Consider the following 22,266-nt stretch of genomic DNA (forward strand, 5'->3'; position numbering starts at 1 on the left):
TTTTTTTTTTACAAAAAAGCCCAATATTTGGTGCCTTACCTAAGCAAAATTTAATAGTGTTTTGAAACCCTATAAAAAAATGTATATACACATCATAGATGGGACCTGACCGTATTTTTGATGGGAGAAAAGGGATTTATTCCACTCACATGTTGGTATAATTTCTTAGTAAGTTAGTAATAACTTGACTGTTTAGGAACATGAATCATTATGCGGTGCACATGGCAAGATTCCTCTCTGCTTAATATTAAGTACTCCGGATATACCATATATAGCACCTAATGATTGGTTCAAACTGCCTCCTGCTGCTCCAGACCTCTTTAACAGTGTGCCATTCAAAAGACAGTTAATTATTGAATATTATTTTGTACGCTGACAAAGCATGTGCTATGGATTTTTTTCCTCGTTTGCCTACGTGTTTTAGCTCAGGTTATAATTTCTAGTAATAATTTATAACTCACAGCGGTTGGTGAAGCGCCTATTAAATTTTTACACTATGCTATGAAGAAATTAACCACACAATTTCAAGTGTGGGTTAGTCTGTTCACAGTTAGATATTTTAAAATGAGAAATGCAGCTTTTTTTTTTTACTTTTTATGTAATGTTAGTATATTTGCAGTAAACGTTATCAAAGAAAGAAAACAAATGTAGAGCTGCTCGGCATGGCAGATATCTTATTTAGCATTTTGCTAATCTCTATACAATATAATGCCACTAAATTGTTATTTATACTATCGTATTTATTTAGATGATATTTTTTGCTGGCTTTTTATTTTTGTCCATTCAAAAAGAAATTAAAGAAAAAAAAAAGTTGTATTTCTCTTTCCTTTTGCGCCAATTCTGCTATGGGCCTTGAAAGATTTTATAAAAAATTGCACCGAAACTGCAGAGTGGAATTTTTATGTGTGGTCGACCCCACCCTGCACCCCTTTAGGTGACTCAAGAGTGCAAATTTAAATGGACATTCTCATTTGATATGATATCTACAGGATGTGACATGAACATTGAATAGTTGATCGGCACACTCACCTTTAAGAAGAACTGGGATTATTTACCCTCGTTAACTGACTTAAAATGTCTGCCTACAATCGCTTTTACCATTGCAGTCAATAGCAATCTGACCTGCTCGCATAAAAGAAACACTATTCCTATCATCACAAGACAAAAAACAAATTTTTTTTGTTCCTTCAAGTAAACAAAAACCCTTTCTAATTGTTGAAGGCTTGCAGAAATCTTAAAAGCTATGGGGAATCCATACAAAAAGTATATTTGCAAATAGTTCAACTTATTGATAACCAATAAATGTGTGTAAAAATGTTAGGGCATGTGGACATTTATGCATCAAAAAAGTGTCTCTTGGGAGGAAAAATGCTCCATAAGAAAAGCATGTTTTGGATGCATTTTTTCCCCCCATTTATTATAAAGGGTGAAAAAAATAACCTGCAAAATCGGTAAAAGGCTATGTGCCCACGTAGTGTATTTTCATGCAGTTACGCTGTGTTCTGCACTGCAGCGTAACTGCATGCGTCCTGCGTCCCCAGCACAATCTATGAAGATTGTGTCTAATCCATGGCCACGTTGCGTATTAGAAGCGCTGCGTTCTAAAAAGCAACATGTCACTTCCTTCATGCGCTTTGGATGCAGGTTCCGCTCTGTCTATGGGAGAGGCTGCATCCAGAGCGCATGAAATTGGCTTTTCATTACGGACTGTTTCTGCAGCGATTTGAAGCGCACGTGTGCTGTTCAAATCGCTGCAGAAATTTCTGCAGGGACCGAACGCAACGTGGGCACATAGCCAAAGAATTCATGTGCTACAAATTTAAACTGCTTCAAATCTGCAAGGAAAAAATAAGCAACATGTGAATTATTATTTATTATTATAGCGCCATTTATTCCATGGTGCTTTACGAGTGAAAGAGGGTATACGTAAAACAATCATTAACAATACAAAACAGATTGGTATAGGAGGAGAGAATACCTTGCCTGCGAGGGCTCACAGTCTACATGGAATGAGTGATGGTACAATAGGTGAGGACAGAGCTGGTTGCGCAGTAGTGTGCTGAACTGAGGGTTATTGTAGGTTGTAGACTTGTTAGAAGAGGTCTTCAGGTTCCTCTTGAAGCTTTCCACGGTAGGGGAGAGTCTGATATGCTGGGGTAGAGCGTTCCAGAGTATGGAGGAGGCACGGGAGAAATCTTGTACGCGATTGTGGGAAGAGGAGATAAGAGAGGAGTAGAGAAGAAGATCTTGTGAGGATCTGAGGTTGCGCGCAGGTAGGTACCGGGAGACTAGGTCACATATGTAAGGCGGAGACAGGTTGTGGATGGCTTTGTATGTCATGGTTAATGTTTTGAACTGGAGTTGTTGGGCGATGGGAAGCCAGTGAAGGGATTGGCAGAGTGGCGAGGTTCGGGAATAGCGAGGGGAGAGGTTGATTAAGCGGGCCGCAGAGTTTAGGATAGATTGGAGGGGTGCAAGAGTGTTGGAAGGGAGGTCAGAGAGCAGGACGTTTCAGTAGTCGAGGCGGGAGATGATAAGGGCATGCACTAATGTTTTTGCTGATTCTTGGTTAAGGAAAGCACGGATACGGGAGATATTTTTGAGTTGTAGTCTACATGAGGTCAAGAGAGCTCGGATGTGTGGCTTGAAGGATAGAGCAGAGTCGAAGGTTACTCCAAGGCAATGAGCTTGTGAGACTGGGGAGAGTGAGCAACCATCAAGTTTGATGGAAAGGCTTGTTGGAGGAGTTGAGTGAGGAGGAGGAAAGACAATGAATTCTATTTTGTCTATGTTAAGCTTTAGGAATCGCGCAGAGAAGGATGGAGAGATGAAATAGTAGACAGACATTGTGGAATTTTAGTTAGTAGAGAGGTAATGTCAGGTCCAGAGAGGTAGATCTGTGTGAATGAGTGAAACCCTAATTTTTTTTGTGACAAAAAACATGAGGTGTGAACATATCCTTAAGGTACCGTCACACTAAGCGACGCTCCAGCGATCCCACCAGCAACCTGACCTGGCCGGGACCGCTGGAGCATCGCTACACGGGTTGCTGGTGAGCTGTCAAACAGGCAGATCTCACCAGCAACCAGTGACGAGCCCCCAGCCAGCAGCGACGCGTGGAAGCGATTCTGCGCTTGGTAACTAAGGTAAATATCGGGTAACCAACCCGATATTTACCTTGGTTACCATCGCACTCCGCTTAGCGCTGGCTCCCTGCACTCCTAGCCAGAGTACACATCGGGTTAATTACTCAATGTGTAGTCTGGCTATGTGTGCAGGGAGCAGGGAGTCGGCACTGACAGCGTGAGAGCAGCGAACGCTGGTAACGAAGGTAAATATCGGGTAACCAAGGAAAGGGCTTCTTGGTTACCCAATATTTACATTGGTTACCAGCGTCTGCAGAAGCCAGTTCCCTGCTCACTGAACATTCAGTTGTTGCTCTCTCGCTGTCACACACAGCGATGTGTGCTTCACAGCAGGAGAGCAACAACTAAAAAATGGTTCATGACATTCAGCAACAACCAGCGACTTCACAGCAGGGGCCAGGTTGTTGCTGGATGTCACACTCAGCAACATCGCTAGCAACATCACTGTTGAGTCACAAAAGTCGTGCCTCAGCAGCGCTGTTGCTAGCGATGTTGCTTAGTGAGACGTGGCCTTAAGTGCGGTTTTCCAAATACAAGCAATATAATGATAAAAGAACTGATACCATTATATCTCTCACTTAGCCAGGGCACTGCTCTATTGCTCATGACTAGTTTTTGTTTACTGATCTCCAGCTGGTGACCATTGTAGCTAATCACTGATGTTAGCAGTATATGATACAAGACCAGTTAGGGTGGTGTCACACTCAGCGACCACGACAACGACGTCGCTGCTACGTCACCATTTTCTGTGAAGTTGCAGCGACGTCTCGTCGCTGTGTGTGACATCCAGCAACGACCTGGCCCCTGCTGTGAGGTCGCCGGTCATTGCTGAATGTCCAGCTTCATTTTTTTGGTCGTCACTCTCCCGCTGTGACGCACACATCGCTGTGTGTGACAGCGAGAGAGTGACGAAATGAAGCGAGCAGGAGCCGGCATCTGGCAGCTGCGGTAAGCTGTAACCACGGTAAACATAGGGTAACCAAGGGAAGACCTTTCCCTGGTTACCCGATATTTACCTTCGTTACCAGCGTCCGCCTCTCTCACTGCCAGTGGCGGCTCCCTGCACACGTAGCTGGAGTACACATCGGGTAATTAACCCGATGTGTACTGTAGCTAGGAGTGCAGGGAGCCAGCGCTAAGCAGTGTGCGCGGCTCCCTGCTCTCTGCACATGTAGCACAGTGACGCGTGTCGTTATGATTTGCTGCTGCGTCTGCTGTGCTTGACAGCTAAGCAGCGATCATAACAGTGACTTACAAGGTCGCTGTTGCGTCACAGAAAATGGTGACGTAACAGCGTTGTCGCTGTCGCTATGTGTGAACCCAGCTTTAGGCCTTTGATTGACTGGCGAAGTCATCTGTGTAGGTGGCATGTCATGATGAGTCATTTGAAGGACTCATATATCCTCCTAAGCGCACTTCTTCATTTGAAGTCATTATTATATCTCATTTGTCCTTACCACAATGGTTATAGTACATGAATAAATCAAGATTATTAGACTAGCTCTTGCAGTAAGGGTCAAATTACTGTAGGTAAATTCCATAGTCAATAGGAGTCTGCCGCATCAGAGTCTGATAAAACGATTTCTTACTGGTACTAGTGATGGGCGGACCCGGACTGTAAAATTCTGATGAATCTGTGCTGGATCAAAAGAACCCGAGCACCAACCCCAGGCCCAAAGTTCTCAGGGAACTCCGGATAACAATCCAGGTAATAAAATCAAAGAAAAAAGAAAGGAAAATAAGAATAAAGCAAATGATTTATACTTACCGGTCTCCGCAAGGTTGTAACTCTGCTTCCAGGTTGCACACTCTACTTCCGGGGCCGCTCACTATCATTCATACACGTTCACTGCTTCCCCTGCCCACGGGCAGCCTTGGAGTCTCTGGTTGCACCTTCTGTGACAGCTTGTCTAACTGCAACCACTCAGCGACTCTGTGTGTAGATTGTTGTAAACATAAATAAAAGTCTGTGTAGGGTCCCCCCATATTATGATACCCAGATCAAGCATACGGTTACAGGCTGCAGCTCTCAGCTGTGCACTTATCTTGGCTCTGTATCAAAATAAGAGGAACCTCATGCGGCTTGCTTTTTTTTAAGTTAATTAGATAAATAATCTAGAAGAAAAACACAGCATGTGGTCCCCCAAATTTTTTTTGACACCCAGCCATGATAATGCCCAACAGCTGGGAGCTGGTATTCTCAGGCTGGCTGGAGTAACCCATGGTTATTGGGGGGGCCTCCAATCTAAAAGTAGCAGCCTGCAGCCGCCCTGGATTGTCTCGAAACGTTACCCGGCTAATCCCAATTGCCCTGGTTCAGTGGCAATCAGGGTAATAAGGGGTTGACAACAGTTCACAGCTGCCAATAAGTCATAGATTAGTAATGGGAGGCGTCTGTGAGACCCCTCATTATAATACTGTAAGTGTAAAGAAATAAATGCAATCTAATGGATGCGACAATCCTGGGCGGCTGCAGGCTGCTATTCTTAGGCTGAGGGGCCCAATAAGCATGAACCTCCCCAGCTTGAGATTACCAGCTCCCAGCTGTCGACTTTATCATGGCTGGGATTCAAAATTGGGGAAGGGTGGAACCGCACGCCATTTTTTGAAATTATTTATTTAAACAATTTTATTAAAAAAAAAAAAGCTGCATGGAGTTCATCTTATCTTAATGCAAGGCTGAGGGTTGTAGCCTGTGGCTGTATGCTTTATTTATGCTGGGTATCATAACATGGGGACCCCTACGCCAATTTTTTTAATTTTACAGCAATAGAGACGCACACACAGTGTGTCCGACTGCAACCAATCACAGATGCGGGGACTGTCAGTGGGTGGGGGGTGCAGTGAATATATATGAAGGTTAATGAGCGGCCCTGGAATTAGCGTTAGAGCCGCACGAAAGACTGGTAAGTATAACGCACCTGCTCCAATTCCTCTATTCCTTCTACCACCATGTTAAAGCACCAGATTCTGGTCTCCATAGACTTATATGGAGACTGGCATCCAGCCAGATATCCGGGATCAATTCTGGGCCCAAACCAGGTGTTTTTTTTCTTTGTTTTTTTTTACCCATTTGGACATGCCGATCCCGGCTATCTGTGAGTCCGCCATCACTAACTGGTACCAATGGGTTATCAATGCATACCAACAGTCCAGATTTTTGGTAGCAATCTGGTCCACAAAGAGTAAGGATTTAAGCAGATTTGCAATAAAAGGGACTATTTTCGGGCTTTCCTAGGAGAAGGGGCTTAAATGTTTACATTTGAGAGATTTAAAGTATAACTGTAATTTAAGAAAAACTGTGTCTGCCTCTAGCTGCTCTTTCCTCTTCCCCTGACTACAGTTTGAGAAGCAAGTGTAATCTCTTCCCTCAGGTAGTTGGTCTGTCCTTGGTGAAGACCTCACCAAAGAGGTTGTCCACTACTTGGACAGCTGCTTCTCATTATGTATGTTTGCCTCCATTAAATTAAAATAAAGCTTGTGCTTTCAATGTCGGCACTTGTGGTCTCAGGGCTTACATGAAAGTGTTATATCATGCGAACCCCACTCCCAATCAGCAGCAGCTTCACTTTATCCACCTTCAGACATATACTATAAGTAATCAACAAGAAGCGGGCAGACTCTTTCTCTTGATTAATAGAGCGTCCAAAGGCAGTGAAGGGGAAGCTGATACAATTGCGGTAACGCCACTGAGAAGCAAATGAGAACGGCGTGGCCACCAAACAGATCAGCTGTAGATGAGTATAATAATAAACAATGCATTACATGTACATTTATACATATTTACGGGAAAAAAAATACATGACAGTGCTTCTCTAAACTAGAAGGTAGTCTTTAAATGTTGCTAAGTTATGCATAGTCTTTAAATGTTGCCAAGTTATGCTTAGTGTGTCACCTGTTTGCCTAACAACGGGTGCAGAGACTTGCTGACAATACATCATTCTACGTCAGCAAAGCAATAGCAGCTTCAAGTTCTCAAGTGTGAAAGAAAAGTAAAATGTATCAAAATAAACCACATTTTCCATAAAAAAACATCCCATGCTTTTTTTTTTATTAAAGGGAATCTGTCACCAGGTTTTTGCCACCTAATCTGAAAGCAGCATATCATTGGGCAGAGATCCTGATTCCAGGAGTGTTTAATTTACTGGGCTGCTTAGTGACGTTTTATTAAATTACTGTTTAATCAGCAGTAGATTACCATTAGAGGACTACTTGGTGTGCTGTCAGGTAGTCCAGCATATTTATGAGCTCTGTGTAACTGCTAGATCTGCAGCAGAGGAAACTGATTTTATCAAAATGACAGCAAACAACTCACTAAGTGACAGATCGCTAGCATCATGGTCTCTGTCTCTACATTATGCTGCTCTCAGATAGGGGAGCAAAAACCTGGTGACAGATTCCCTTTAAAGCCTAATTCAGATGTCTGTGAATCACTTTTGTCACAGATGGAACATGTTCCCATTAAAGTCTGTGTTGCTATTCACATGTGTGGTTCATTTTGCAGATGTGTGCTTGCAAAAAAAAAATCACAGAGAAAAAATTACCCATTCAAGTCTATGGTTCTGTAAAGAATCATGACTAGAACACAGATGGTGTTTGTGTGCTCTCTGTGATTATCATTGTAATGCATACGAGAAGCCTTGCTATTTAATTTTCCATCTGTAAAATCACAGGTGAAACTGATGGTAAAAGCAGACAAGTAGAGCTGCAGATCACTGCTCAATTAAAATAAAAACATGATCCGCTCCGGAATTCGATGCCCATATAAGTCAATGGGGACTAGAATCCGGAGTTTAAAAACGTTGGTGGAAGGGATAGGGGGGTAGGAGCGTGCGCAATATACTCACCTAGGCTGTGTCATGGTGGCACATTCCTTCCAGGTCACGCTTTTTCCTTCCGGAGCCGACAATTCAATATTCACTGTTTTCCCTGTCCACCGGCGCGTATAATTGTTTTCAGTTAGACGCACCCCCACCCTGAGTGTCAGCGTGTCAGCTGACTGCAACCAATCACAGTCGCAAGGACGGCCTGTGGGTGGGGAAAGCAGTGCTACTGTCTGCGGGTCAGTATGGTGAGCGTGCCTGTAGACAGAAACACATGCACGCTCCTGTCAGAAGTGTGCCTGGCTATGCCGGTGATGCGATGTCAGACTCGTACAAGTCTGGCATGACATCACTCGGCACGACCTGCAGCTCTCTAAACACGAGCATGCATGTACCTAGAAACACATGCACGCTCCTCTCAGAAGTGTGCATGGCTGTGCTGATGATGCAATGTCAGACTTATACAAGTCTGGCATGACATCAGCCGGCACGTCCTGCCGGTCTCTGAATATGAGCGTGCATGTAGACAGAAACAAATGCACGTTCCTGTCCGAATTGTGCGCGGCTGTGCCGGTGATGCAATGTCAGACTAAATATAAAAAACGACGTGCAGTCCCCCCTAATTTTGTGACCCAGCCAAGATAAAGCTAGCTGGGGGCTGGTATTCTCAGTCCACCGCCACCTGTTGTTGCCACATCCATTAGATGTGACAATCCCGGTGCTTTACCAGCTCCTCCAGAATTGCCCTGGTGCTGTGGCAATCGGGGTAATATCAGGGGTTAATAATAGCACACAGCTGCTACTAAACCCTAAGTTGGTGATGGCACAGGCGTCTATGAGATACCTCCATCATTAACCTGTACATGAAAGTAAATAAACACAAACACAAAGAAACACAAACAAACACACGAGGTCCCATGACGATGCATCCAGCTCTGCTACATCCCAAAGTCAGCAGCCATAGAGAACGACCGCTGGCTGTGAGTGTAGCCTATGACTGAGCCGTGATGAGCGATGACTGCAGTGACGCTGTCACAGGCTGGGGGCACGTCTGACTGGAAACAATCACAGACGACAGGACGACCAGTGGGCGGGAAAAGCATGGAAAGCTGTAATGTACAGTACAGGAAGTGAATGCGCGACCCAGAAGCAGTTTGCCGCCATGACACCGAGTCTCGTAAGAATGTAAACTCTCACTTAATTCCTATTTTCTTTTTTCAATTAATTTCCCCAGTGCCGGATCGTGCACCCAGAATCTCAGGTACGGGTTCCGGCACTTGGGCATCTTTGAAACCATGCGGATCCGGACTTTTGCAGTCCGGATCCGCTCTGCCCTACAGACAACTAATTAAACACTGATGAAACTCTATAATAATAATTTTTATTTCTATAGCGCCAACATATTCCGCAGCGCTTTGCAATTCAGAGGGGACATGTACAGACAATATGAGACAATACAAAATAACAAAATTAAGATACCAAGAGGAGTGAGGGCCCTGCTCATAAGCTTACAGTCTATGCGGAAATAGGGGAAGCACAAAAGGTGAGAGGTGGAGGTGGGGGGAGCTTGTTGTATATGGTCCAGCCATTGATTTAATAGGGGATTCAAAATCAGATGCATGGACCAGTCGCCAGCCAGAATTTATACAGGTACTAGAAATTTACCCGATGCTATCACATCGGGAGTGTGGTGAAATGACCATATGTCCATCTTAGTGGTACTGACAGGAGCAGTGGACATGTCACACCGTTTGTGCTTTGCAATAGATCTGTTGTATGTCATCCCTCTGCATTTGTGTATTGTATGTGTTGCGTCATTTGACCTCTTTCACCCCTGTGCACTGTCTCTTCCTTGTTGTGTGCTGTATATTGGTATCTAGTGTTGTTTCTTGAGCTGTGTACACTATGTGGTGTCTCCCGTGTGCTGTGTATGTGTTTACACTATATGGTCTCTTGTAAGCTGTTGTGATTATAATTGAAGGTGGTACATTGTTTTGTGCAGTTTGATGTGTGTGTGGTTGTCCGTTCCCAAAGTGGACCAAAAAACACAAAGGAAGTGAGAGGATACAATTTATTAACATGTCAAAAATAATGGCAAAGCTTCTTAATTTTACATAACAGTAACAGTAACAGACAATAAACTTATCTATTTCTATGTATTAGGTATATTGATGTAAATATATTATTTATGTATGTATGTACGGGTAAACTATGTATATCTGTATCTATAATGTCTCCTCGATCTATATATGTCTATATATCTATCATCTATGTTTATCATATTAAGAAATCATATATCTATGTATTTAGCTATGTGACAGCGGGCGGGGAGGTCCCTAGAGTGACCTTGGTTAACCTTAGTCATGGCAGCAGGCTGACTCAGGTAATTCTATAACATGGACATGCTGGGAAGTTTAGTTCTCTCCTGTAGTTATATAACATGGACATAGTGGGAGTTGTAGTTCCCCTCCTGTAATTCTATAACATGGACATGCTGGGAGGTATAGTTCCTTCCTGTAGTTATATAACATGGACATAGTGGGAGTTGTAGTTCTCGCCTGTATTTATAGAACATGGACATGCTGGGAGTTGTAGTTCCTGCTGTAATTCTATAACATTGACATAGTGGGAGTTGTAGTTACCTTCTGTAATTCTATAACATGGACATGCTGGGAGGTATAGTTCCCTCCTGTATTTATAGAACATGGACATGCTGGAAGGTGTAGTTCCCTCCTGTAATTATAGAACATGGACATGCTGGGAGGTGTAGTTCTCTCCTGTAATTCTATAACATGGACATATTGTGAGGTGTAGTTCTCCTGTAATTCTATAACATGGACATATTGTGAGGTGTAGTTCCCTCCTGTAATTCTATAACATGGACATGCTGGGAGGTGTAGTTCCTCCTGTAATTATAGAACATGGACATGATGAGAGTTGTTCCGTCTTGTAATCCTATAACATGGACATGCTGGACATGCTGGGAGGTGTAGTTCCTGTTGTCGGTGTATATGTGTGTGTGTGTATATGTCTGTATGCTGAGTGTACGTGTCGTCTGTGTACGTGTGTGTGTGTATATGGCTGTACACTGTGTGTACGTGTCATCTGTGTATGTGTGTGTATATATGGCTGTACGCTGTGTGTACGTGTCGTCTGTGTATATGTGTGTGTATTCTCTCTCTGTCACTCTCTCTCCCCCCCCCTCCCCCCGGAGAAAACACGGGTCTTTTAAATAAAAATATTTTCTATATTCACCTGTAACCAGCGATGTTTTCTTCGGCTCTGCTGCCTCCCCCTCCCGGCCGCCGCTCACTGAATATTCACTGCACTGAAGAGCTGGAAGCCAGAGCAGCGCTGGAGACTTCAGTGCCGAGGACCGCACCACTGGGGACAGGTGAGTATCCAGGTCTGTGTGTGTGTGTTCAGTGTATACATGCATGTGTACATATGTGCTCGGTGCAGAATCGGACTGGTTACCGGAGGAATCCCCAGTAATACCAGGCCTGCCTGCGGTTAACTGCACTGAACTCCGCAGCTGTCACCTGAGCTCCGGGGTGCAGCCAGGACTGAACTCGGGGCTTGCAGGACTGAAGCGCGAGCGCCGAATGATTCCCCGGATTGCGGTTTACAGTAGTTCATGTCACAGCTGCGGACAGGCCGGGCTGAACTCCGGAGTTCAGCCCGGCCTGTCCGCTGCTGCCATGTGGCATGTGTGTCTGCTGTGTGTGTATATGTGCTCATTGGTGTGTGTGTGTGTGTGTGTGTGTGTGTGTGTGTAGTGAGGACCTGGATGCCGGAGCATCGTGGGCACAGCATCGGTGGTGACGTGCATGTCACTGTGCCTGCGCAACTGACAACGGCGCAGTGCATGCTGGAAATAGGTGGACAGACACAACTGGTGATTATGTATGTAGATAGAGTGTAAAAAAGTACATGGAGAGGAATGGAATCAGAAGATACAGGGGACAAGAATTGGAAGTAAATTTTATGAAGGGCATAAAGAGACTAGATTAGATCAGGGCAGTGAGGTGATAGGCTAGTCTAAAGAAAAGCGTTTTTAGGGCACGCTTAAAGCTGTGGATGTTGAGAATTAATCGGATTGTTCTTGGGAGTGTGTTCCAGAGCATAGGTGCAGCTCATGAGAAATCTTGAAGTGGGAGGTTCAAATGGTTGAGGATGTCAGTCTTAGGTCATTAGCAGAGCGGAGGGCACAGGTGGGGCTGATACAGAGATGAGGGAGGAGATGTAGGGTGGTGCAGAACCGTGGAGAGCTTTGTGAGTGAGAGTGATAAGTTTATGTTGGATTCTGTAATGGATAGGCAACCAGTGCAATGACTAGCACAGAGCAGAGGCATCAGTGAAGCGGTTGGAGAGGAAAATGATCCTTGCTGCTGCATTCAGAATGGATTGGAGAGGGGGTAGTTTAGTAACAGGGAGACCAATTAGTAAAGAATTACAATAATGCAGGCGAGAATGAATGAGAGCGACAGTAAGAGTTTTTGCAGAGTCAATGGTAAGAAAAGGACGAATTCTAGAAATGTTTTTGAGGTGGAATTGACATGAACGAGTGAGTGAACGAATATGGAGAGTGAAGGAGAGATTGGAGTCAAATATAACCCCAAAACAGCGGGCGTGCTGCTGGAGCTTAATGGTAGAACCACACATAGAAATGGTATTATTGAGTTTGGATAGGTTGGGGGAGGGAGGAAACATGAGTTCAGTTTTTGACAGCTTCAGTTTTAGATAGATGGAGGACATGATGTTGGAGATGGCGGACAGACAATCGGTAGTATTTTGTAATAATGCAGGGGTGATGTCAGGAGAAGATGTATACAGTTGGGTGTCATCAGCATAGAGATGGTACTGGAAACCAAATCTGCGGATGGTTTGTCCAACAGGGGCAATGTATAGAGAGAAAAGGAGGGGGCCTAGGACTGAACTCTGAGGAACCCCGACTGTGAGGGGAGGAGGAAAGGAAGAGGAGCCAGCAAAAGATACAGTGAATGAGCGGTCAGAGAGATAAGAGGAGAACCAAGAAGGAACGGTGTCCTTGAGCCCGATAGAGCGGATCATAGTGATGAGGAACTGGTGATCCACAGTATCAAATGCAGCAGAGAGATCCAGGAGAATCAGCAGGGAGTAGTGACCATTAGTTTTAGCGGTTAGTAGATCATTAGAGACATTAGTAAGAACTGTTTCAGTAGAGTGCAAGGAGCGGAAACTAGATTGTAGAGAGTCAAGGAGAGAGTTATCTGACAGCGGATTAAGCAGGAGTGGACCAAGCATTCCAATAGTTGAGAGATGCAGGAGAGATTAGAGACAGGTCTGTAGTTAGCGGCACAATTTTGGTCCAGGGATCTTTGTTTAAGTAATGGGCGTATGCTGGCATGTTTGAAGGAGGAGGGAAAGACACCAGGGGAGAGAGAGAGATTGAATATTTTAGTTAGGTGAGTGGTGACAGCTGGGGTGACAGATTTAAGGAGATGTGAGGGAATAGGGTCACTGGTGCAGGTAGTAGGGCGAGAAGATGCGAGGAGCCTAGTAACTTCTTCTTCTGTGACTGGATCAAAGAGTGAAAGTGAGCTAGATGAAGTGTAGGAGGGCAGAGAATGTGTGGTGTTATGAGGCTAAGAGGAAATTTCCTGGCGTATATGGTCAATTTTTTCTTTAAAATAATTGGTCAGGTCGTCGGCGCTGAGGTTGGTGGTTGGGGCCAGAACTCTTGGTCCAAGGAGGGAATGGAAAGTATCAGAGTCGTTAAAGATTGTTGACTAGAGAGTTGATGAGGGTGTTAAAGTACGCTTGTTTGGAGAGGTGAAGGGCAGCATTGTATGTTTTGAGCATAAACTTATAATGGATGAAATCTTCGGCTAGATTGGATTTTCTCCATAGACGTTCAGCGCACCTGGAGCACCGCTGGAGAAAGCGTGTTTGCAACGTGTGCCAGGGCTGCTGCCAAGTTGTTCTGCGTATAGCAGAAGCACATTCATTCAGGGCGCTCGGCAGGGTTTCATTATAATGTTTTACAGCAGAGTCAGGACATGAGAGGAAGGATTTGGGGCCAATGATGACTGCAACTTTTTCAGAAATTTCTGCGTGTTAATGGCGTTTATATTCCTATATGGAAGGTAAGTGGGGGGTGTCCTGAGTGGGTTGACAGCTCTTGACCAAGAATGAAAGAAGGTTGTGGTCAGAGAGTGTGAGGAAGGAATTAGTAAAATTATTCACTGAGCAGAGGCGGGAGAAGACCAGGTCTAACGTATTCCTGCCTTCATGTGTAGGAGAGTTAGTTGAGAAAGGCCAAGAGAAGAGGTTAGAGATAAAAGATGAGCGGCAGCTGTGGAGAGGGGGATCATCAATAGGGATGGTAAAGTCCCCCATGACAAGAGTGGGGAAGTCACAGACTAGGAAATGTGGAAGCCAGGTGGCGAAATGATCCAAGAAGTCACTTGTTGGGCTTGGAGGGTGATACACAACTGCTACTTGCAGGGAGAACGGTCTGTAAAACCTGACAGTGTGGACCTCAAAAAAAGTTAAGATAAGTAAGAGGACAGGAGGGATGACCTGAAAAGTGCAGTTTGGGGAGAGCAGCAGACCAACACCTCCACCTGATCTGTTGTCAAGTCTAGGGGTGTGAGAAAATTGTAGACCACCATATAAGAGAGCAGCAGCAGCGGTGGTGTCTGACTGCTGAATCCAGGTCTCTGTAAGAGCCAGGAGGTTAAGGGAATTGGAAAGGAAGAAGTCATGGATGAAGGAGAGTTTGTTACACGCTGAGCGTGAGTTCCAAAGGCCACAGTTAAAGGCGACAGAAGGCATGCAAGGAATATTAATGAGATTTAGGGGTTTTCTGAGTATACCAGGGAAGGAATTGAATTTACTATTATAAAAAGGGCCTGGATTAGGTGCAATATCTCCTGCTAAAAGGAGATTAGAGAGAGTGAGCATGTGGTTAAGAGATTTATGAGAGTATCTATTACGTTGCATGGTGAGAGTGAATAGATCTGGAGGATTTATAATTTTGAAAAGAGTGTGAGAGCAGTACATAGGAGAGGGGAGGAGAGAGGGACTGATATGGATGGGAGTGCACTGGGTGTGTGAAAGGGCTGTAGAAATGAGTGATTGAAGCAGCTAGCATATAAATGATACAAATACATAGGGTGGAAACATTTTGCAATACACAAACTTTGAGCAAGTTGGTTTGATTGTCTTGCATGCCTTACCTGCCTCCTGCCCTGTACAACTGCCATGAATAACTGCTGTGTTTTAACGTATTAAAATCAGCACTTGTTTAAAATCTGCACAAATACTTCCCCTTAGCTAGGTTTACTTATATAGGAAGGTTTGTGCTTAGATCTGGGTCAATTTAGCTTGTTAATCAATCAGCTAACTTTAGACAAAAAGAGGCAATAAGTTGCATAAAGAACAAACATGCTTGCATGCTAGCAGGATCATAAACCTCATGGGCAAGTGAGAAGATTTCAACATCCAAGAGCAAGCTTATATATATACCATTTAAAGTGCTGATGAAACTCTGACTGTTGTTTTTTGTTTGTTTTTGTTTGCGTACATGAAAAAGCATGGACATCTGAATGAGTCAGGTGCTATATGCACCCAGAACCATGACCAGTTCTGGGTGCATATTGCTAATCCCTGCCTAACTGTCCCTGTATCTAGTAGCATAGATAGGAGGATCATTACAAAACGTATTCCTAAAGATCCCATATGATATGCTAATGAAGTCAGTGACTAGTCGCAAGGTCGTTATTTCGCTTGGCTAGTCGACCCCTTAGCATGTAAGCACGCCCCTGTGAGCATGCTAATATGCTAATGAATGCGCAGTGTCAAGGGATTGTCATGTTGACCTCTCTGCTTTCCATCGCATTAGAAACTGGACTTTGGCTCAGTGCGCATGATCCTGGACTTTCATTCATGCTCACTACACAAGTTTGAAGACAGGACGCGTACACCCAGCTTCATAGTGCGCATGACCGAAAGTCCAGTATCATGCACAATGAGCCGAAATCCAGGAGTTGGATGTGATGGCAGTAGAGTGGTGAGAGCGACCATCCTCTGACGCTGTACATTCATTAGCATGATAGCACACAAACAGGGGCGTACTAACATGCTAAGGGGGCCGACTAGCCAAGGGAACTAACGCCCTTGCGACTAGTCCCTGCACTAATTAACATGTCATATGGGATCTTTAGAAATACATTTTCTAAAGATCTCTTTATGCTTCTAGATACAGGGACGTTAGGCAGGGATTAGCAATATGCACCCAGAACTGCCAGTGTTTCTGGGTGCATATTGCACCTGACAGGTTCACTTTAAGAGATTCTCAAAGATAATCAATAAATAATGCTTGGTAATGCTTGAATTTCTGCCCAAATGTAGACCTAATTTCTATTGTACAGTGTGAAGAAAAGTGAGCCTATGCTTGCATTGTTGAATGTGATTATCACTTTATCTCTGAACTGCTTGATCATTTGCTATAAATTTCAGCAAGCTATTACTTGGCTCGTTAGGATTACTGTTCATGCACGGGAGCCTAATTTGGTATATTTAATATAAGCAGCCAAGCAATTTTTTTTTTTTTTTTTTTTTTTTATTGATCACATTATTTGCCAAGTTCCTTTTGCACCATCCCTAAATGCATACAGCCAGCTTCCTCCCAAATAAATGTGCATGTGTCAAATATTTTGCCTGACTTAGTAATTGTAATGGAAAGACTTTTGCAATTGTAATGGAAAAGATTTGTGAGGCCTCCAATAATATGATAGGAAAATGTATTATTTTTCCCCCTCTGTGGCAAAGGAAGTAGGTAATTTGTTTCCAGTATGAACTATTTCAGGGTGTGTTCTTTGTTCTCCTCTGGATTATTTTTTATTTTTTGGAAAATCCAGTGTTCCAAACAAATCGTAAAGAATTTCCACTTCATCTTCCTGTTTACATTTATACGCACAATTTGTGTGAATAATATAGCCTACAGATATTATTTTGCAACTTTAAGTAAAACTAGCCTCTTTTTGTAGGGTAACGTAATTTGTTTGAAATAATACCAGCAAATACGTTCTGCTAAAAATCTCACAAAGTGTATTGTGACCACTGCTCTTACCCTTAGACTTTTATCACACTGTGCTTGCAATGTGTGCTCATTATGAGCATCTCCTCACATATATAGCCAACAAAAGTCTTAGACGAATGCCACTGTAAAGACGTCCAAAGTATATAACAATAGTAAAAAAAAAAGTGTAACAGCCCATAAGAGGCCAAAAGAAGGTCTCATTCAGACATCTGCTTTTTTCATGTGCAATTTATCACAGAACACGTACCCATTATAGTCTATGGTACTGTTCACATGTGTTCGTGATCTGTGAAAACTGATGCCATCCATGTATCATCCAAGAACAATCTGATTTTTACTATATAATGGGTAGGAGAAATTTACATAGTTATGGCCGAAAGTGTTGGCACTCTTGAAATTGTTCCAGAGAATTGAATTAAGTATTTCTCCCAGAAAATTATTGCAATTTCATATATATTGTTATACACATGCTTATTTCCTTTATTTTGTAACAACACAAGAAAAAAACTTACAAAAGGCTAATTGGACATAATTTCATATAAAACCTCAAAAATGGGCCAGACAAAATTTTTGGCACCCTCATATTAATATTTGGTTGCACACTCTTTGGAATAAATAACTGCAATCACTTCCTATAATCATCAACAAGCTTCTTACACATCTCACCTGGAATTTTGGACCGCTCTTCATTATCAAACTGTCAAGGTCCGTTATATTTAAAGGGTGCCTTCTCCCAAAAGCAATTTTAAGATCTCTTCCCAGGTATTCAATGGGATTTAGATCAGGACCCATTGCTAGCCAAATCAGAACTCAGTGCTTTGTTTCCATCCATTTCTGTATGCTTTTTGAAGTGTGTTTGGGGCCATTGTCCTGCTGGAAGACCCATGACATAGGATGCAAACCCAGCTTTCTGAGACTGGGCGCTAAATAAGGACCCTAAATCCTTTGGTAATCTTCAAATTTATTGATGCCTTGCACACAGTCAAGGTACCCCATGGCAGAGGCAGCAAAATAACCCCTATACATCTTTGAACCTCCACCATATTTGTCTGTAGGTACGGTGTTCATTTTTTTGTAGGCCTCATTACCTGTTGGGTGAACAGTAGAATGAGGTGTTTTACAAAAAAGCTCTATATTGGTCTCATCTGTCCAAAAGATGCTTTTCCAAACTGTAGTCTGGCTTTTTTATGTCTGTCAGTAGTGGGTCATCTTGGGTCTCTTGCCAAAGTGTTTAATTTCATTCAAATGTGGACTGATAGTTCAGACTGACACTGATGCTCCATGAGTCAGCTTCAATTTCTTTGAAACTTGATTGAGGCTGCTTATCCATTATCCGTACTATCTTGCATTGCAACCTTTTATCATTTTTTCTCTGCCATCTACGCCCAAGGAGATTAGCTACAGGGACATGGGTTGTAAATTTCTTTATGTTGCTCACTGTGAACAAAGCAACAGCAAGATTTTTGAAGATGGACCTGTAACCATGAGATTGTTAACAATTTTTCAACAATTTTGGTTCTCATGTCCACAGCCAATTCTGTTCTCTTTCTATGCCCCATGCTTAGTGTTGTGCACACAGATGCAAAATGCAAAGATGGAGTCAATTTCTCTCCTTTTTTTTTTTATCTGGTTTCAGGTGGGATTTTCATTTTGCCCACTCCTGTTACTTGTCACAGGTGAGTTTGAATGAGCACCACATGCTTGATATAAATTTGTTTGCCAACAATTTTGTCCGGCCCATTTTTCTATTTTCATGTGAAATTATGTCCAATTTGCTTTTTTTTTCCCTGTTTTTTTTTTTTGTGCTGTCTCAGTACAAGAAGGAAATAAATGTGGGATGGGGTGTACTCACTTTTATGGTATACTGTATACACTAAAACACCTTACAAATACACAATTTAATAAAGACATTAAAAATTAATTTTGCTCTTTTTCTGGATCATGGCAGCATATGTGACCTGAAAATGCTGAATTGATTTGGCATTTATGTCTCGAAAATTTGCTAATGGACTCTCTTCTGTATTAAACAGTCTAAAATATCTGCGAGCCACAAATATGCAATACAGAAGAGGTGAAGTGTTTTGTTTTTTTTTCTAAACTATTCACATAGTTAACCATTCGACCTTTGATGCTAAATGACGTCCTGCTGTCAGATATTAATCTGCAGTATGATGATGATTTTCCGAAAGAATGACTAAACCAGGTGTAGCATAAAATTCCCCCGTTCATTAACGTTTCTTATTAATTAAAACAGCCATGTACAACTCACTTAAGCGATCCACAGCTCTGTGCCTTAGAGAGTATATTATATGCAAGGCCTGTTTTATAGCTAGCAAAGTGTCACCTCAACGTATTGAAAGTACCTGTCTAATTGTATTAAATGTTGCATGTCTACAAATGTCTGCAGTCTGGTTGGCGGTTTCTTGTTTGCTGAAAATCACTTGATGCGGCATTATCCTGAGGCAGCTGTTCACAGGTCCTTCACCTCTCCCCAGAGACGACTGGATGCTTACATAGCTGGACCCTGTCGTATAGAAGGATTGGTGAACATGACAGGTTGTTTGGAAGCCATCTGTTTAAAATGCCTTTTGCTTTGTGTGCAGTAATGAACTTGAGAGAAGCTGTCTTTATAGTAATAGTCTGTTATGTTGTCCAAACAGGTGGAAGTTGATGGGACTAAAGTGAATGTGTCCAGTGAGTGGAATCTGTCTTCACCGTTAATGTCTGTCAACATAGGCGACACTCAGAAGACCATTCAGGTAAGTGCACTTATTCTATTGAGATGAGCCATAGGTTTTGCTGCTAACCTGAACACTACACTAAAGGCCGCTTTACACGCTGCAAAATCGTGACCGACATCGCTAGCGTGGGTACCCGCCCCCATCGGTTGTGTGACATGGGCAAATCGCTGCCCGTGGCGCACAACATCGCCCAGACCCGTCACACTACTTACCTGCCCTGCGACGACGCTGTGACCGGCGAACCGCCTCCTTTCTAAGGGAGCGGTTCGTTCAGCGTCACAGTGATGTCACAGCTACGTCACTGAACCGCCGCCCAATAAAAGCGGAGGGGCGGAGATGAGCGGGACGAACATCCCGCCCACCTCCTTCCTTCCGCACTGCGAGTGGGAGGCAGGTAAGGAGAGGTTCCTCGTTCCTGCGGTGTCACACGTACTGATGTGTGCTGCCGCAGGAACGAGGAACAACATCGTTACTGCTGCAGCAACGATATTCGAGAAGGGACCCCCATGTCACCGATGAGCGATTTTGCATCGTTGTGTCACACGCAACGGCATCGCTAAACCGACCGGATGTGCGTCACAAATTCCTTGACCCCAACGAGATCGCTTGAGCGATGTCGCAGCGTGTAAAGTGGCCTTAAGGGAATAACCAGGACTGTTTCTGAACTTTTTTGAACTGCAGTTTGTAAAGCATGGATCTCAAACCTACGGCTATAGAGTCACATGAGGTTCACGCCTTGCGTTAGAGAAAGATAATGGCAATATCTTAGGTCTTACATATGTAACAATGCTAGGTTGGATACTATAATACTAGAGTCAAATTTCAAATACAAAGTCTTTGTACATTCAAGATCTTTTGCTTGTCCATTCTTTCAATTTTTGAGTTAAATGTGTCTATTGACCACCACTCAAAGCTGAATGTGACTCGGAACGTAAAAAGAAGCTGGGGACCTGTATATAAAAATAAATACTTTGTTTTTCTCAAGTACAGTCTACTCCTTCCGTGAAAATAATGTATTTCATTTTATATTTTCAAATGTATGCAGCAGATGTATCAGTTTGCAAAGGGGCGCACAAACACGTATATCAAAAAGTTATTCGTAGTGGCCAGAGAGAATGGCTGAATTTCACGATTTCTGATTTACCAAGCAATGTGTCAAATGTATTTATAGAGTTTCTGAATCTTTACAATTGATTGGTCATCTTGTGTGCTCAGTGTCAGATGGAAATTCTGAAGTGAGGGTAGAACGTGACATAAACAGTATGTTTGTGTACCTAGCTGGACAGAAGTTACAAATGTACATCGGTTTCCACCACTTATGTCCTCTGTGCTATGAAAGTATTAAACCCGTGTGTTTTAATCACAGCTAATTTGATTAATGGCATATACCAATATTTCTACAAATTTGAGATATAACTTAAAGACGTCATCCACATTTGAAGCAATTTTTTTTTTATACTTCTAGAGAACCAACCATCAGATTTTCATATATACAGTATAGCCAGCGCTATACTGGTGCTAGGATGCTGAATGTAACCATACCTTTTGTTCTGAGATTGGATTTTTTTATTTCAGCAATATCTGCAAGTTAAGTTCCAGCAATGCACTGCTATTTGATTGACAGGTGCAACAGGGACGGGAATATGTAGGTCAGGTTTTGCCATCTATTCCCTCCCCTGTCTGCCTGCCTTTCCTTCCTCCCCTTGTTGCCGTCATAGACATTAATTCCAGCACCTGCACAGTATCATTGGTATTGCAGAAAACGCTCACTAAGATGGTGTCAAAGTCGGCGCCTGCATATAGCGCCACTTTCAGTGCCATCTTTGTGAACATTCTGCCTTTCTGCATCGGACTGTTGTATGCGCTATGCGAGGGCTGCTCATATGCCCTCGCATCCTCTGCTCTCGTTGTGATCTCGGGAAGAAAGTGTTCACAAAGATGGTGCCGGTGATAGCGCATGCACAGGCGCCGACTCTGATGCCATCTTAGTGAAGAGTCTTCTTTAATACTCTTAAATGATACTACGCACATACCAGAATTAATTTCTATATGGCGACAGGAGGAGGAAGGCCAGGCAAGCACATGTACGGGTGGGAATAGATAGCAAAACCCAACCCACATATTCCCTTTCTGTTGCACCTGTCAATCATATAGCAGTGTATTGATGGAACTTTATTTGATCATATTTCTGAAATAAAACATCCAATCTCAGCACAAAAGTTATGCTTAGATTCAGAATCCTCGCGCCAGTATAGCACTGGCTTTACTTTATATATGAAAATCCTGATGCTGGTTCTCTTTAAGTGCATGTATTTGGAGCTAAAAATAATTCTTGCAATTGGATTTTATTAAAAAATTTGGCACCATATGTCTTCTATAGCCTCTGTGCTTAATTATCTGTTGATGAATGCAGGATGAGTTAACTGAGAATTTGTCAGTGAGCTTTTATCTCTTTTTTTTGAGGTCCT

General features: G+C 43.1%; 1 protein-coding gene across 1 annotated transcript in view; it reads left to right on the forward strand.

The window, feature by feature from the left end:
- PCCA (propionyl-CoA carboxylase subunit alpha) overlaps nucleotides 1–22,266 on the forward strand; it is a 926,251-nt gene that overhangs the window by 706,168 nt on the left and 197,817 nt on the right. Inside the window, exon 20 of the mRNA XM_075336705.1 lies at nucleotides 19,718–19,816. Within this exon, the coding sequence (XP_075192820.1) occupies nucleotides 19,718–19,816 (99 nt within the window). The remainder of the gene's footprint in view (nucleotides 1–19,717; nucleotides 19,817–22,266) is intronic.

This window comes from Anomaloglossus baeobatrachus, chromosome 2 (genome assembly GCF_048569485.1).
Source record: "Anomaloglossus baeobatrachus isolate aAnoBae1 chromosome 2, aAnoBae1.hap1, whole genome shotgun sequence".
NCBI lineage: Eukaryota > Metazoa > Chordata > Amphibia > Anura > Aromobatidae > Anomaloglossus > Anomaloglossus baeobatrachus.